The sequence below is a fragment of the Gekko japonicus genome, unplaced genomic scaffold, assembly GCF_001447785.1.
Source record: "Gekko japonicus isolate JY-2015 unplaced genomic scaffold, Gekko_japonicus_V1.1 scaffold3744, whole genome shotgun sequence".
Classification (NCBI taxonomy): domain Eukaryota; kingdom Metazoa; phylum Chordata; class Lepidosauria; order Squamata; family Gekkonidae; genus Gekko; species Gekko japonicus.
In genome coordinates, this window is record NW_015165350.1 from 62551 (window position 1) to 80665 (window position 18115).

The 18115-nt window shown below is 47.2% G+C and overlaps 1 protein-coding gene across 1 annotated transcript; it reads left to right on the forward strand.

Annotated features, from left to right (window-relative positions):
- Positions 1–1181: 1181 nt before the first annotated feature.
- LOC107109872 (tripartite motif-containing protein 7-like) lies at positions 1182–15497 on the forward strand. The gene is made up of 8 exons (XM_015410584.1): positions 1182–1505; positions 5141–5248; positions 7481–7576; positions 8593–8823; positions 10073–10095; positions 11377–11495; positions 13711–13743; positions 14989–15497. The coding sequence occupies exons 1-8, from the start codon at positions 1188–1190 to the stop codon at positions 15495–15497; spliced, it is 1437 nt and encodes a 478-aa protein (XP_015266070.1). The 5' UTR covers positions 1182–1187.
- The last annotated feature ends 2618 nt before the right edge of the window (positions 15498–18115 follow it).

The window sequence follows — 18115 nt, forward strand, 5'->3', positions numbered from 1 at the left end:
CAGCTCCCTCAGCCCCACCTACCTCACAGGGACTCTGCTGTGGGGAGAGGAAGGGAAGATGATTGTAAGCCGCACCGAGACTCCTTCGCGTAGTGAAGAGCGGGGTATAAAACCAACTCTTCTTCTACTGGCTCCTCCCAAGGATCAATAAAGGCCGGTCCCGACTTTGCACAGCTCCTCCTCCTCCAAGATCAGAACCTTTGACACCAGCTCGGTCTGTATGCCTACAGCAGGAAGGCTGGGCTGTGCCACCTGAGAACGGGGAGGGGTGGGGAGTCTTGCAAATAGGTAAGCGAGCCGCACGTCAGGGACGGAGTTTCTGTCTTTGCCGGGCTCAGAGCGGCAGGGGAAGGGCGGAGGGGTGAAATCGCAGCTCTTGGGTCTTCTGTCCTTCCATTCGGCTTCCTCGGGGAAACCGGAGAGTTTCTGACAGCCCACAACAAGGGAGGGGAGGGGCGCGGCCAATCAGCACCTGGCTGGGGAGTTTTGGAAAAGGACGAAGAAGAACCGTCGGTGCCTGTTAGCCCCATTCCCCACCACCGCCAACCAATGTTCCCTCTACGCTATGGAGTTCTCCTGTGAGCCAAAATTCTACTTTGTGAGCTACTTGCATTTAAGTTGTGAGCGAGCGATTTGGCTGCTGCATAAATTAGTTTGCTCCGGAGCCCTCCTTCCTGAGCCGAGACAAAAATGTGTGAGCCGGAGGCTAAAAAACTGTGACCTAGCTCACACTAACTCAGCTTAGAGGGAACACTGCCCCCAACCCCCGCGAGTGCCTGGTCTTCCCCTGTTGCCCTTCGACTCTGCCGCTCCTCCCGCCTGCATCCAGCCTTCGTCAGCAGCAGAGGTTTCCCGGCGGGTCAGTGAGCGCTGCCCTCGCCACGCCTGCCTGCCTGCCTGCCCCAGAGACCCCGGGAAGCATCTCCCGCCGGCCCCGGGAACACCCGCCCCTGGGATGCTGAGGAGGGAAATGGCTCCCTTCCGTCGGAGGCGCCTGCAAATGCTGCGCCAAAGGAGACTTTCCCACCCCGAGCCGGTTCTCTGGAGTGGTTTCGCTTTTGCAGCTGTACCCCCCCCCCCGCGCTTGAGTCAGTCTGCAGGGAGGGAGACGCCCCCCTCGCTGCCTTGGGAAAGCTGGGACGGGAAAAGGCGGGAAACGATCTCTGCTTTCTCTCCTCGAGGCGGCCATGGCGGCTGAGGGTCCCGTGCAGGAGCTCTGGGAGGAAGCCTCTTGCTCCATCTGCCTGGACTTCTTCAGGGACCCGGTGACCATCGCCGAGTGCGGCCACAACTTCTGCCGGGCCTGCCTGACCCGCAGCTGGGGGGAGTCGGGGACCTCCGAGCCTTCCTGCCCCCAGTGCAGGAGAAGAGCTCAGAAGAGGAAACTCCGGCCGAACCAGCAGCTGGCCAACTTTGTGGAAATCGCCAAGAGGTTCCGCCCTTTGGAAGGGGAGGGGGCAGAAGCGAAGGGGGGAGTCTGCGAGAAGCACCAGGAGCCCCTGAAGGTCTTCTGCAAGAAGGACGAAGCCCCCGCCTGCGTGGTCTGCGGCCTGTCCCAGGAGCACAGAGACCACGAGGTGGTTCCTCTCGAGGAGGCTTTCCAAGAGAACAGGGTGAGACATCTCTGGAGGCAGACTTCCTGGCGTCCTTGTGTGTGGCTCAAAACTTCACTTTGGTGCAAAGGTCTCTCAGGCTTAGTCTGGTATCTTTTAATGTAAAGTTATATAAAATATAATATTACTAGAAATAAGGCCCGTTGTGGAAATAAATACAACAAGATCTAGAAAGAGGCTCTGGGAGAGTGCTCTGGCTTTGGGCAAACAGTGTCAGTCTGCTTTTAAAACATGAACCTGGGACCTGCACACCACCAGAATACAGCAGGTTCCATATGCAACTGACATTCCAACTGCCTTGGGGGGGGGGGGGAGTTTGAGGTGTGGAATGGAGTGAAGTCCAATCAGCTTCCATATGCAAAAGACCAGGTTGTCGCAGCAGTTGTGGTGTGGGCGGGACCCAGGCTTTGCCTTCTGATTGGTGGCGATATATGCTGAGGAGCAGTGCCATCAGCCATACACTAAGGGAGTGCATTTTAGAATTAGAACTTTGGCACCCACTATTCAATTATATATAAGGAGAGATACTATTTCCTTCTCCCTCCACACACCACCTCCCCCGTCAGCCACAAAGTAGCTTGTAAAGCAGTAGCTAGTAATAAACAGACCAAAAAAAATGTTTGAGAAGGGGGTTTTCATCATAATGGGGGGGGGGCTGGCTGCCACCTCTTCTGTTCCTCACCCCATCTTATAAGAACAGAAGAGAAGCCATGTTGGATCAGGTGAGTGCTGTCACACATTGACCAAAAACCCAGGTGCCATCAGGAGGTCCCCCAGCAGGGCCAGAACTCCAGAAGCCCTTCCACAGTTGCCCCCCAAGCAACAAGAATAGAGAGCCTCACTGCCCCAGACATAGTGTTTCGTCTGTACCTTGTGGCTAATAGCCACTGATGGACCTTTGCTCCATATGTTTACCCAACCCCCTCTTGAAGCTGTCTGTGCTTCTAGACATCACAGCTTCTTGCAGCAGTGAATTTCACGTGTTCATTACTCTTTGGGTGAAGAAGTACTTCCATTTATCTCACCAGGAGATCACCCTTTGCTGGCAGCCCACTCAGTATTGGTGCCCCACCCAGCCTTTCACTGACAGGCCACCATTAGCTGGGGATCTTGTGCGATAGAATCCTATTTCTCCCCACATAGGGTGTGGCCTTTCCATTTTTTTCAATGGCCATCCCCTTGGCCCCCTCCCATACTGAGATGGAGCTGTGTGGCCAGTCCAAGAGGTTTCGCTGCCCAAGGAAGCCACTGTCCAGGCCACCAAATGTGGGCCTCTGAAGAAGTGGGCCTTCCAGCATTGTGGATCTGTCATGATTATGAAGGAAGGAGCAGAAGGTAAGAAGGGTGTCCATCTTGTTCCCAGAAACTGAGCACTATACAACTGGCAAGGTTGGCTGGGTCAGGGCTAACTTTGTGCCAGGTCTCAGAGTTGGGCCCCAAAACCTGAAGGTAGATGTCCTTAAAGAGAGCCTCTGGGCATTCCCCTGTGATCGAGATGGCCAAAACTAAGAGCAAGATGGTGACTGTAGATCTGTTGGCTGAAGGGTTTCCCTGAGGGCAAACGGCCCTGCAGGAGATGGGGGGGGTGGGCTGTGAGGTTCATTCTGAGAATTTAGAAAGGGGAGTTAAGGGGTTTTCAGGTGAAACCACAAGGAACCCACAGGTGTCTTGCATACCGAATCCTTACAAATCCAGGATGTGAAGGAATGTCTCTATTATTATTTATTGTTATTATTATATTGTATTTTAAAATATAGAAGAATTAAGATTCAGGGAGGGCAAAATTCCAAATCAAACTCAAGTTAACTCGCATCAGAATGAGTATCAGCCTGTTGTGCCAGTATCGGAATCATCCTTCATTTGTAACGTGAAGAGTGTTCTCTGGAGAGCCACCTAGCAGGAGATGCTGTCTGTGAGAGGGTGGACATTATGGTTGGGAGTTAAATCTGAAAGGTGTCTTAAAAACCGATCAGGGTCCATCGTATTCATGCAGGTCCAGCTTCACTGCTTTACGGATTTGGATCCACTTTCGGAGGTTTGTCATCCAAGCCCCCCAGGAATGTGCGCTGAAAGAAAGGAATAGGTTGGTGGTGTTTGGGGGCTCTACTGGAACACTGCAAAAAGCAGCTCAAAGCAGGTGCAAGGAGAATGTGCTTTACCTGGTACTGGGATTTGTTCGTTGACTTTCAAAAGAATTGGAGGTTTAATAAAAACTCGTGTAATCCCAGTTTTTCCCACCATTCTTAGCTGAGGGAAGACAGTACAGGACCTGGGTTTGTTAATGAAGGGGGGGGGGAGAATTACAACAAAGAAAGCAGCGGTGTCTGCAGCCCACTGGCCTTCACTTCCTAAGAGGGAGGATGGCTAGTAGGCAAAAAAGGAACTCTTCAAAAACAGCTCCCAGACCCTCCAATCACTGGCAACCATTTACAAGTAGATTTTAACATACAAGTAGGGTTTAATCCCAAGTGGACAGATGGGGCATCAGAGGACGCACACATAGCAAAGTCAAATGTAGGCATTGCAAGCAAAAGTGGGAACCAAAGAGGCTGTGCAGTGTTCCCTCTAAACTGTTGACTTGTGAGTAAAAAAAATTATGTTGTGAGCCAAAAAATCTACAAGAATAAAAGTTGTGAGCAAGCCTAATTTTTTAAAAAATTAAATTTCATTTTACAAACACAAAACGTACAAGCATGAAGGAAGGGAGGAAATAGATGGGGAGAGAGGAGGAAGGGAAGGAGGAAGGAAGCAGGGGAGAGGTGGAAAGAAAGGAAATAGATGGGGAGTGAAGAATGAAAGAAAGAGGTGGAAAGAAAGCAAATAGATGGGGAGATACAAAAGAAGGAAGAAAAAAGAAAGAGAGGGCCCCTCTAATGGCAGGTAGCCATTAGAATGTTCTGTTTGGCTCCCCCCCCCCTGCTTCCAAGTGGGGGGAGCCAAAGGGAACGCTGAGTTTCCCACTCTTTAAAGCCCATCAGCTGCTCCCTTTAAAGGGCGGGCACCTATTAGAGTGTTTTGTTTGCCCTCCCCCACTGAGGGGGTGATATGAGAGCATTGGAAGTTTGCAAGGTTAAGAATTTTTGATGTCCTGCTTAATTAGAATGTTTTCCTGATTGAACCGAAAGAATGTGGTTAATTTGTACTGGAAGGCAGTTCCATCCTTAGGAGAGCTTCAGCGAAACAAGGTTAGTGATAGCTGACTCACTTGTTGAGACTGGGACTGCGTCCAGAACCTTTTCATCAGAGACTATCGCTGGAAAGTCTTTGCTACTCAAAAGGACTGTTCCTCATGGCAATTCTTTAGCAAGGTCTTTTGTTCAAGTGTATATTGTTATATTGATGTGCAAGATAGTTTGTATTGAAGTCTATATTTAACTGAACGAAGAGCACTAATTATATCCAGTCACTACAAGGAGAGGTACAGTTCTGGGGGTGGGAAATGAATCCTGTTTTTTTGTTTTGGACATCAGGCAGTGGTGGCAGCTGGAAAAGGGAAAGTTTGCCAGAAGCACCAGGAGCCGCTGAAGCTGTTCTGCAAGGACGACAAAGCCCTCATCTGTTTGGTCTGTGACCGATCCAGGGACCACAGAAATCACGAAACCCTTCCTCTTGAGGAGGCCTCCCAAGAGTACAAGGTAGGAAATCAAAAACATGGAGGATGATGAGGAAGAGCCCTGGATCCTCCCCTTCTTCTTGGTCTCCCCTTCTTGCTTCCTCCTTCCTGGCTAGGTGGCTCCCTTGGGCATTGCCTCCTTCCCCCCCCCCCTGCGCTGAGGCTAAAGCGGCTGTGTTAACATCTGACCACAGCCTATGCCCTGACCAAGCTAGGAGGGGGCAGCTGCCTGACTCCCCGCTTTTTAAAATTATTATTAAAGATTTTATTTTAATTTTTTTATAAAGACAAACATCACGTAGACAAAACACACAAATACATAAATGTGGGGGGGGGGTTCAGTTACATAATAAATTTACATGCTTAGTTACTTCATACCATATTTGTTTTTCATGTTCCACCTTATGTTCTTACAAATTTTTTTTGCATATTTTAAATATAATTTTTGTAGTCTATAAAAGGTTATATATCTGTATACTTTATTGTATTCTTCAGTCCATTTCAAAATCTACACCATGTAGTTTCATACATACACAAGGGTTTACCTAAGTATCTAAATAGTAGGGGATTTCATTACCTTCTCAAATTACCTATTTAAATACCTCAATACTTGTTTTCCAAATTTCACCTTGTATTCTTACAATGATCTTTCACATATGTTTCAAAAAATAATTTTTATACTCTTTTGATAGATTTTCCGATGTTTCAACTCATTTATGTAATTTTGAACAACTGTATAATATCTATAATATTCAGACTTTTAGGAAATCTAGAGGGACTGTGTTTTCTCCCTTATCCAAAAATTTGATGCTTGTGTGTTCTCTCTTATCCACAAAATTTTGGAGCTTTTCCATAGGATTTCATCCTCTTCTTCATTCTCTGATTTCTCCTCTTAAGTCTTAAAGTCTTAATTTTGTGAGTTTTCCCTTGTAGATGAAACACGTATATAGATGATAACCATCTATAATCAACTTTTAAAGTAGTTTGAGGTTCCGTATATTCTTTTTTCTCTCTTTGAATAAATATTTCATTTGCTGGTTCAATAATTCTATCTCTTGTCATTCTTTCATGGGGTCTCATGTTCAGTTCTTCAGTCAGTTTGTCTCTTTTTGGATATGTTTTGTAAGTCATATCAATTGGATAATAGACTTCATCTGTATCTTCTATATCCACAGAAATAAATGTCACATCAGTTTGCTCTTCCTTCTGATTGATGCTCTGCTGTAAGAGTAGCTCAAACTTAGGTCCCAGTTTTAACATACACACACCCACACATACATGCTGCTTTCCCTATTTCAATTGCTGTCCTTGAATTGCTGTCTACCTCATGGCTGGGGGAGAATATGTAGGTTTGGTACCTGTCTGCGTGTCGTCGTCCCCCGTCCCCCCGCACACAGCAGCTGTGAGGTAGCTATTTAAATCAGAGCAGCGTTGGAGCGTGGGTGGGAGAGCTGCGTATGAAGTGGCCTCATTCTGAGTCAAAACCTTGGTCTCTCCGGGTCCACTCTGACTGGCAGCAGCTCTCCAGGGACTCAGGTGGAGGTCTTTTCACATCAACAGCTACCTATTCATTTCTACTGGAAATGCCGGGCATTGAACTCAGGACCTTCTGTTTGCCAAGCAGATGCTCTATCACAGCCACGGCCCTTCCGCTGCACTAGGGAAGGAAGGAATCCCCTCCTTCCCACAGCTGTGGTTGCTTCCACACAGAGCTTTCCCTTCATTGATGTGCTCTTACTTGGAAGATCATCAAAGAGGGTTTGGGAAAGGGTGGACCAGAAAGTATGCATTTCCACATACGCCCCAGTCCAGTGCCGTTTAACCTCCCACCTGGCATTCTCCCCTGCCCCCCAATGAGCTTTTTGCTGTTTTTAAAAAAATTCTCCCTACTGGGCATATTTCTGTATTGTTAACACAACATAGTGATATACAGACTGTGTATAATATTTTTTCAATGCAAAAAATCCTCCTGTGGCAGGGGTGGAATGGTGGGCAAAGAATGGAGTCAGTCTCCCCAGAGGAAGCAATGTGGCCACTGGGAACATTTTTGCACTGATGTTTGGGCACCGTTCCCATGAGAAAGCTCGCTGTGTTTAGCATTTGGGAAATGCTTTTAAAGATCCTGTTACAGACATGGGGCAGTTAGATCTAGTTTGGCCCTTAATGGCAGTTTTGCTTCTTGTATGTTTTATAGTAAACTTCTAAAATGGAAAAAAAACACTCAGTTTTGGGTCATCCCCCACTGTCCCCCCAGGATCAGCTCTGCAGCTGTCTGGAGATTCTGAAGAGAGAGAGAGAAACAATTGTGGCATCTAAAGATGATGTGGAGAAGGAAAGCAAAGACCTGCTCGTAAGTGTCACTGTGGCTGGGAAGTGAAGAGATTCTGGAACTAGTATTGGGGGAGGGAACAAAGTCCAAATAGCAGAGAAATCAACCCAGGTGACAGCCTCACCCCTTCCAATTTGCACATTCCTTCACAGATGGTCAGTATTAAGCAGTTCCAGGCCTCAAAGGTAAACTTAACACTGCAGTTACAAGCAGAGTTATACCTGGGCTGGGGGTGCCACGGAACTGCACACTCTTGGTGCCCCTGGGACTAGGCGATCACCATGGGCCACCTGGTGGGCAGTCTGCCCCTGCTTGTTCATCCAGGTCTAGACCCTTTTGTTGTTGTTGTTGTTCTCAGCTGTTTTTGTTTGGGGCAGAATCAGTTAACTCCCCAAGGCACTCTTTGCTGTGGGGTGAGTCCTCAGCAGATGAACATCTGTGTCCAGGCCCCATTTCTATGTGTGCACCAACACTGCAAGCCAGGAGAAGTCTCTGAAAACCACGAACCTATACAAACCTCCATTCTTTTGGTCCGTGCCCATCCCAAGTTGGGATACTCAGTAACATGCTGATTTTTTTTCTCCTAAAGTTTTTCTTGCCCAAAATGCGGCCAGGGGAGCTGCAGTTTAGACTGGGAGACAAAGTGAGGGGAACGGGCTTCTTAGCTCTGTTCTTCCCGGCGGTCTTTCTACTCAACTGTTGTGTCTCATCCCCTTTTGGGAAGTTTGGGGGTCATCATGTGGAGGGTGTTTTAGTGGGGAAACAAACCCGTCTGAAGAAGCCCCTTCTACTCTCTGGGTCTTCTGCTACAGACTTAATCTGGTTGAGATAACCCCTCCAGAACTTTGAGTGAAACCCATGTGTGCATTGGGCCTTAAGGATGGGTCCTCGGGGAACTTTCTCTTTCCCATGTTCACTGTGATCTCTGAAAGGCCAGAGTGCCCTTCCGATAGGGGGTCTCCTAAGGTGCCTCTTCCCACTATAGAGACCGGCTGTGTTCCTGATGCTGGCCTGCTTTTCTTCTCTTCCCCTCTCAGAAGCAAACCACAGGAGAGAAGCAAAAGACATTAGCCAAGTTCAGGCAACTGCACACATTTCTGGAGGAACAAGAGAAACTTCTGCTGGCCCAGATGGAAGAGGTGGAGAAGGAGGTGGCAAAAAACAAGGACCAACTCCTGGCCAGACTCTCTGAGGAGCTCTCCTCTCTAGAAAGCCTCATCCGGGAGATGGAGGAGAAGAGTCAGCAGCCAGCCGGTGATCTCCTGCAGGTGAGGAGGTGGCGGGAACAGCCCAGGCACCCCTTGGGGAGGAGGCTGGCTCCAGACCCTGTCTCGGCTTCTGCTCTTCTCTGGAGCCCTCCTTTGCTCAGGCTGAGAATCAAGAGGCCGTGACTCATAAACGTTGGTGGTGTGGGGAGGGTCAAGTTTGCTGAAGTCTCTGTTCCAGGATGGCATTGAAGTACCCTTTGCTGGTGGATCCCTCATTCAGTAGGTAATGTGGCACCATTTTAAAGAGTTTCTGATTGACCAAACGTCCAGAGGAAGCTCTGGGGTGACCCTAGTGGTGAAGAAGGGATGGCCGTTGGTTGAGAGGTTGGGGAGGTAGAGCAGATAGATGGAGGAATCTCTGAAGCATGTGTATTTTTTTAGGTGAGCCCGTTTGGTGTAGTGGTTAAGTGCGCAGACTCTAATCTGGGAGAACCGGGTTTGATTCCCCACTCCTCCACTTGCACCTGGTTGGATGACCTTGGGCAAGCCGTAGTTCTGATAAGAGCTGTTCTTGAAAAACAGCAGTTTCTGTCAAGAGCTCTCTCAGCCCCACCTTCCTCACAGGGTGTCTGTTGTGGGGAGGGGAAGGGAAAGGAGTTTGTAAGCCGCTCTGAGACACCTTTGGGTAGTGAAGGGCGGGGTATAAATCCAATCTCTTCTCTTCTTCTTTTTGTGTGTGTGTATGTTTGAGCAAAAGATCCAAGTAATAAGAGATTGGTGGGTAGCTCTTTAGGACAACCAGAAATGAGGGCTCTATGCAATCTCTTATGTAGCAGATCACGCAGCTCTGCTAAGAACATAAGAGAAGCCAATGTTGGATCAGGCCAGTGGCCCATTCAGTCCAACACTGTCACACAGTGGCCAAAAATACCAGGTGCCATCAGGAGGTCCAGCCGTGGGGCCAGGACACTAGAAACCCTCCCACTGTTGCCCCCCCCCCAAAGCACCAAGAATACAGTGCATCACTTGCCCCAGACTGAGAGTTCATATCTATACCTTGTGGCTAATAGCCACTGATGGACCTCTGCTCCATATGCTGTCCATGCTAGTAGCTGCCACCACCTCCTCTGAAATGGCTTCACTGTGCCTGCTGATGTCATTCACTCACGAAGAAGTTCTCCCATTTTATGAAAAGCCAGCTCCCGTCCTTGAGTTGGACGCACAGTAAAAGGAGTTAAAATTCATCACCCTCCAGGATATGAAGGGGAGACGGGCAGTTATCAACTTTTCTTTCTTTCCCCTTCTTTAGGATGTCCGAAGCACCTTGCAGAGGTGAGTGGATCTGTCTCTCTTATTACTCCCCTGATGCTGGGATGGATGTGGGTAGCATGTGAAGAAAGTGGCCCTTCAGGCTCAGGACCGCAGTGGATGTGACTAGGACCACAGATCTCCATCCGTTTGTAAATGGCAAACTGCAGATGAACACAGTCCCATGGGGAAAAAATCGTGCCCCCAAACAGCAGGGGGGTATTTGTGTCAGGGTTAAGACCTGGCTGTGCATTTCTAGAAGGTTCTGGCAGAATTCTGGTGCTGAAGCAGGGGTGGTTTCACTCGTCAAACAAGCCCCTCCAGCCTTGGGAATGCACCAGTTGAGTTTAGTCACCTCAGCTCTTTCAGATCCACAAAATGGCAGGTGGTAAATGTGCTGGGGCTCAGGTGGTGTCCTTGAAAGGGCAGTTCTCTGCCCTTGAAAGAGCTCTCTCAGCCTCAGCACCTACCTCACAGGGTGTCTGTTGTGGGGAGGGGAAGGGAAAGGAGTTTGTAAGCCGCTCTGAGATTCTGAGTGAAGGGCGGGGTATAAATCCAATCTCTTCTCCTTCTTCTTGGTTGGCGTCTGGGCTGCCTAGAGGGCCACTTGAGCATCAAGCTCCGTGATGACCACTCTGCCCGGTCTTGGGTGCGCCGTGTGTGAGGGAGGCTCCTCATGAGGAAGCAGGAGTTAGAGCTTGTGCCACCACACAACACTTAGAGGTGTTTCTCTTGTTCAGACCAGACTAGAGGATTTCACAGCTGCTGATTGGAAACTTCGCCTCTCTGATGTACATTTCCCCAGAAACTTTTAGAGGAGGAAGGAACATGATGTGACCTTACTGGGCTTGAAGTTTCCACGCCTCACCCAAGTTTCAGGCGATTGAAAGGAGCAGAAGAAAGGATGCTTTTGAGGGCAGTGATTGCCATGTAACGTGTTGTAGGGCTGAGTGGGGAAATGAACTTGGGCCCAGTCCTGGCCCAGCTCTCAAACCACTGTACCACAGTAGCTTCCTTCTCACCCTAAGCAGATGGGAAGTATGGTTAAAGAACTGCTGCTGTTGGACAAAAGAAATCCCTGCTCCTCTTGACGTCTGATTTGGCCTTGAGATGCTTGGCTTTGGGATCTCAAGGGTAACTGCAAGGGGGGGTAGACTCTTTCCTTTCCAAAGGGCTCTCCCCTCTTTCTCTGCTATCAGCATCGACCAGTATCTCTAAGCTTTCTGCGTATTCCTGCCTTCATTTCTTTGCTCTACTGGTGGGAATTCTGGATTGGATAGATAGATCAACATGGTTTGTCTCCAGGTACGAAGAAAAGGAGAGGTTTGAGAATCCCGTGACTTTTCCTCTTGCGTTGAAGTGGAGGATCTGGGACTTCTGTGACATCAATCTCTTGCTGGAGGGGGTCATGAAGCAGCTGAAAGGTAATAAAGAACAGCTTCAGAGAGGTCATGAGATGAGGCCAGATACGAGTGTGGAACCTTCCAGGCCACTCACTAGCAGGGCCAGGTAGACAGGGAATTCGTATGCCAAATCTGAAGGCCATTTTGGTTCACCATGGAATGTTTTTCTGATCAAAATTCCTCCTGTGGCTTTAGCACACTGTTGCATTCTCTGGATTTTCTTACAGTGGTTCTGCATTTAGATCATTTGATCATTCCCATGCCCATGTGTTGTTGAACTGAGATGTCAGGGCAGAACAGCCCCCCCCCCAAATGAAAGAGAGGGGAGGAAGTGGACCCTTCAGGGCATCCTCACTTAATGGAAACACACTTTTGGTCCCTTTCAGGAACGTGCCCCTTCTGTGTCTGTGGCCAAATTGGACTTCTCAAAACTCGCCACTTGGACTGAGTGTTTCATTTGCTTGTATGTGTCCTAGCTGAGCTAACAGGATGGTCTCAAGGGGGTGACAGTGCTCTTTTCAGCAGAGGGACACCTTCTGGGTCCATTGAAATCAGTGGGATTTATAAGGGTGTAATTCTGCCTAGGATGGTACTGTGAGATATTCTGTGTCTGAAGAAAGGTAGCCAATACCTGGCTGGAAGGCCACCAAGAACCCCATCTTTGCTATCCTGAACATCTTGAAGAATGTCAGGAGAGAAACGTAGCCAGTAATTTACCTCTGCTAGTAACCGTTCTGTAACATTTATCTCACCAAATTATTTCTGCCGTGAGGAGTTCCCTGGAGAAATGTTCTAAATCGATGAGTTCTTTTGCTGAATGTGAACTAAGGGAGGGCTGAGCATCCTGGACCAGAGTCTGGATGAGACGTGCAGAGATGGCCTCCTCCCTTCCGTTCTCTGCCTGGACAAGAACACCCAAGTTGGGTCTCTTCCTATCCTGTTGCTCTCCAGGCTGTTTTGCCCTTTTCCCCACAGTGGGTCAAGGTGGTTTTTCCCCCTAACTGGTAACTAACACAGATTAACAGTATAAAAATCTGTTTCCATGATTTAGAATTGTCATGTTTTTAAAGAATTTTTTAAAATTCATTGCGTAGATAAGGGGAAATGTGCAGCCTGACTTTAAAATTCTAATAGCTCTAGAACTATGACATTATAATGAAACATTGCCATAATTAAAAAAAATAAAATGTCTCTAGTTCTTTTCACGGCAGAGAAATAAGGGATTCACCTTCCCTTTTGCATCCTCACAACAAGAAAGTTTGGACACTTTTAAAAATAAAAGCTAAGAATTTGGAGGAAGTAGCAGTTCGAGACCTGAGTACCACATGATGGAATGAGCACCCATCTCTGGTTCCAGCTCCTGCCAACCTAGCAGTTCGAAAGCAAGAAATTGCAAGTAGATAAATAGGTGTTGCTTCAGTTTGAAGGTAACAGCGTTCAGTGCGCCTTGACATCTAGTCATGCCACCCACATGATCACGGAAATGTCTTTGGACAGCGCTGGCTCTTCGGCTTAGAAATGGAGATGAGCACCACAACCCTTGAGTCGGACTCGACTGGCTTTCGAGCAAGGGAAACCTTTACCTTTACCTTACTAGTAGTGTAGAAAGTAGTAGTAGGAAAATAGCAGCCACTGGGAGAAGGAAGGCAAGGAAAAGGTGGGACATTTAGAAATGTACACTTTTCTATCCCCACAGCATGAAAAAATACCTTTTGTATCAAACAGGATTTGGGTAAGTGCAGAGTCAAAGCAGTGGAAATCCCAGAAAGCGGAGGATTAGGTGATAGCATTGTGTGGGTGTCCCCAAGAGCCCACTCCAGTATGGATGCCAAACTAGAACAAAATCTCTGTGTGGAAACATCCTAAACTTCTCTGGATTGGACCCTTGGGCTGCAGTCCTTAGCATGCTTTCTGTGAAGCAAGTCTGAAGCAACTCAAAGCAGTTAACATCTGGATAGCCATGTTCAGGATCATTCTTTGTCTCCTTTAGTGGATGAGTGTCAGTTTGCCAAATGTGATCCATTTTTCCTTTCTGGTCTCAGTCCAACGTCAGCCCTAATTAGGAACAGGGAGCAAAGTCATATTAAGTGTAAACAAATTTGAATATTTGCACACCAGTAAAATTTGCGAGAGAATTCATCCCTCAAGTGACTGTTACTTCACCCTTCAGCTCAAATTGAGGGGAAATGTTGTTAACTGATCATCTGCTTGTTTTCTGTTCCATTCACTTCCTCAGACAATCTGGATTCTGGACTTCACCTGCCGAAAGGTACATTTCGTGCACAAATCAATTATTTCTAAACTAAAAGGCAGCAAATTCCATGTTTTACTCACTTGTTGAGTAAAGAAGTATTTCCTTTTGTCCTGTTGATTGTAGCATGGTCCCTGAAGCCCCTGGTTCTCTCTGAAAGTCACAGGTGTCTGATTCACACACAGAATTTCCACTCTCCTTCCATCCCCCAAGTTCCCTATGCTGTGAAGCACAGAAACTATTATGGGGGCTGCTTTTGGTTTTGCTTTAAGGGGTACACCTGGAATGACAGGAAAGGAGGGATATATGCATTTTAAAACAAATAATTACAGGTTGGTTTTAAGGTTTGGAGAGAAAAAAATTGTGGGTCCTTTGTCAACCTGCTCTTAGCTTTTGCTGAGATTTCAGACCCATTCCAATTGGAGATGGAGAAATTCTGGCCAAAAGAGAAGAACCTTCAAATCTTGAATAGCCCTGGTGTAAGTGGTTAAGTGTGCGGACTCTAATCTGGGAGAACCGGGTTTGATTCCCCACTCCTCCACTCACAGCTGCTGGATGACTTTGGGCAAGCCATAGTTCTGTCAGAACTGTTCTCTCAAGGACAGCTCTGGAAAAAGCTCTCTCAGCCCAACCTACCTCACAGGGTGTCTGTTGTGGGGTGGGGAAGGGAAAGGAGTTTGTAAGCCGCTCTGAGACTCCGAGTGAAGGGCAGGGCATAAATTTGATCTCTCCTTCTTGGAAATCCTAATGATTTGAGCAGAAATTCTTGGGATACCTCTAGGATCAAGACTAGATCTACTTTGCAAGTTCAACCCATTCTTTCATTGGCTCACTTTCATGCGATCAGGGTGTTTGTGTTAAGTGCTTTCCCACATGTGATTTTTCATTTTGTTCATAATGGTGGATGAGATACAGAGTGATCTGTGCTTCTCCCTCAGGGTACTTTTTTGATACAGGATAATGGGGGACAGGCTTTATTCACCTGGGTTCTTGCGGTCTCTCCAAGCCCAGGAAGCTTGTTCATCCTTACATAGGCCAGGGGAAGGAAGGAATGCCTGTGAAAGTCCAGCCAAGGGTTAAAACTGAAAAGAATAAGCTACAGTAGGGGAAGTGTCTAAACAACCAGCTAGGTCAGGGAGATCCACAGGGAACGGACATACCTGGGACACTAACAATAGTGTCTGATGGGAGTGGCAAACAACCCTACCATTTGTCTCCCAGCTGAATCTGCTTCGTTTCTGTCTCCTCCCCTCCCCCCAACAGCAAATGTGATTCTGGATTCGGACACGGCCCATCCCGAACTCATCCTCACTGAGGATTGGAAAAGTGTGAGAAAAGGAGAAGAGGCTCAAGATCTGTCCGACAATCCTGAGAGATTTGATGAGAGCTATATTGTTCTGGGCCTTGAGGGATTCACAGCAGGCCGCCACTTCTGGGAAGTCCTTGTGGGAAGTGAAGGGGAATGGAGTGTGGGGGTGGCCAGAAAGTCCGTGGACAGGACAGGAGAGGTCTTCTTTGAGCCTGACGAAGGGTTCTGGGAAGTGGGGAGATATGATGGCTGCTACAATGCTTCAATAGAGGATGGTACCCTGACCCTGAGTGGAGAGCTCAAGAGGATCCGGGTGTGTCTGAACTACCCTGGAGGGCGAGTGGCCTTTTTCGATGGTGACCGAGCAGCCCTTCTCTACGAGTTCTCTGAAGCCTCCTTCTCTGGAGAGACCCTCCTGCCCTCCTTTTGGGTAAATTTAAAAGGCCACCTCCAACTTTGTTAAGACAGTCATTTTGCACATGGCCATTAATGAAAATAATATATCTTAATATTCCTGTTTTATAGCTATGCAAAGGTCTTCTCCAGTGCCCCAATCAACACAGCTGTGGGGCAGATGTGGAATGGGGGATTAGTGCTAATGGAGGAATGTTTAACCGTCCCCCGTCCCCTTTTTGTGATGTGAAATTTTCTCTTTTGGCCAGTGTACATTACATGTGTTTGGAGGTAGCTGGTTTTCAATGTGTTTAGATGCCTGTTAGTATTAAAGATTTCCTGTTGCAAGTTTCACTTGAAAACATACTTGTGGGAGGGAGTCCTGAGAAGGCTGGGTAACATAGGCAGATACATCACAGCAAGTGACATACACTCACAGCATCAGTTTCTCTTCATTTCTGCAAAATCATAAAGTTGGAAGGGGCCTCCAGGGTCATCTAGTCCAACCCCCTGCACAAATATCGAAGAGATGACAAAAAACCTCCAGGATTTCCCTTCAAACTGGCCTGGAGAGGAATTGTTTCTTGACCCCAAAGTGGCGATCAGCATTTCCCTGGGCATGTAAGAAAGGGCCACAAGAACTAAGCACTGAGGCAACCCTTCCTGCGCCATCTAGCCTCTTGTTTGAAAACCTCCAAAGAAGGGGAGCCCACCACCTCCCAAGGAGGCCTGTTCTGAGTTGCTGAGGGGAGGAGTTCCAAGATGGCGTCAAGGCAGCTGCTCTGACACACGACGCCACGCAAGTGACTTGCACATTTGTTATTTTATCTTATTTTACTTAATTTATTGCTGGACTTTTATGCAGTATAATTACTTTCTCAACAGTGGTCTGTAGCAGCATGTTTTTAACACTATTTTGATAAGCCGAAGGACTTGTGGAGGAGTTTTAGCCTTGAGAGCTTTCCTTTGAGCGTTTTTGCTCTTTTATATGTGCCAGCTGTTTCCTTTTTGAGTGCAATTTCTTCAGTATATATTATACGAACTCTGAGCCCCTGCCTGCAACTCCAGTTTCCTGCTACTTGGCTTAAACGACAGCAACACAGTAACAAGTTTACCTTAAGACAGATGATCTGCTTACTGCAAGGACAGTGGAGTTCATCTTTGCAGAGCTCCGTTTATTGCACTCAAAGCTGGATAAGCTGCTAAATGACTCTAATTTTACTCAAACTGCCTCTGCCTCTGACCGTGTTGAGAATCCAGCTGTTTTTAGTTTTGAAAAGCATCCTGCCGTTTGTCCTATGAGGGAGGGGCTAGTTAAGCTACCTCCTCAACAACAGGAGAGGAAGAGGGAGAGAATAGCTCCCTCCCAACTTGTCTGGCAGCCACATAAGACTTGTTTACAAATTTGCAAGTCTAAAGGATTTGTCCCATCCTGGAGAACTGCTCCACTTGGTAAGAAACATTTAGTGGATTTACTTGGAAAGCGTATTGGTCATGTGGATATAAAAACAGTGGAGCTCCTAAATTATAATACTCAAGCTCAGAGGGTTCTACTTGCTTTCCACAGCCCTAGTATTCCCAGGCTGCTATTTCGCCAGAAAGCTCTGCTAAATTTCAAAGGAATTTTCCCTAACCGTGTTTTTAAAAACATAAAAGCCTATGCTTACCCCCTCTAAGAGAGTGCGGGACAATATAATTGCACCTGTTGTGTTTAATAATGATTCTGCACCAACAGATTCTATTGTTCCTGACTCTAGTGCATCAAAAGATTTAAGAACAGGGAATGACTCTATTTCCAGCCCCTGCCTTTTGGATAATAAGTTACTGGATGAGGAAATTCTGGAATCCTTTAAGGCTCTACCACTGGGTGAGCAAATGTTGGTTATGGACAGAATGGAAGTTGTAAGAACTAACTTATTTAAAAATATGTTGGATAAGGCCAATACCTCCTCTGGCTCAACGACAGGGGCCGAAACTCTATTGGTTAATGAAGAATGTACTGCGATCCAGGTTCAAGCAGTTGTTCATCAATCTGAACTCCCTGGTACCATCTTTCTATCTGTATCAAGGGAGGGAGGTGACTTCAGCTCTAAGCCCTTGGGCATAATGGACCTTTCCCAGCATGCTGATATTGTTAGCAATGGGTATGTCAAGAATAATGGGTATGACAATAATTCCGTAGATCAACTAGTTGAGACGGACTGACTTCCGGATAGCTCTCCACCCACGATAATCAAACTTGTCTCCTGGAATATAGCGGGGTGGAGGAACAAGGCCAATGATCATGATTTTATAGACTATCTTAAATCCTTTGATATTGTCCTTCTACAGGAGACTTTGGGCCCTAACTCCCTTATCCTTTGAAGGATTTATATCTCACTCCCTTTTAGCATCCAGGGCCAGCAGTGGAGGTTGCCCCCACACAGGCTTAACCACCCTTCTCTTAACCCTAATTTAAGATCCATTAGTCTACAAGATTGCCCCCCCCCATTGCCCAAGCCACTTTGATAAATAGCGGAAACTTCTCTCTAATAATACTGAACATCTGCATCCCACCCTCCTCTAACAGATCCGCTTGTTTACTTATTGGTGCAGTTTGGTCTCTTACCTTGAACAGCTAGAAAATTCCCTGATGCAGAAATAATCTTAGCTGGAGATCTCAATGCCAGAGTTGGTAATGATATTTTG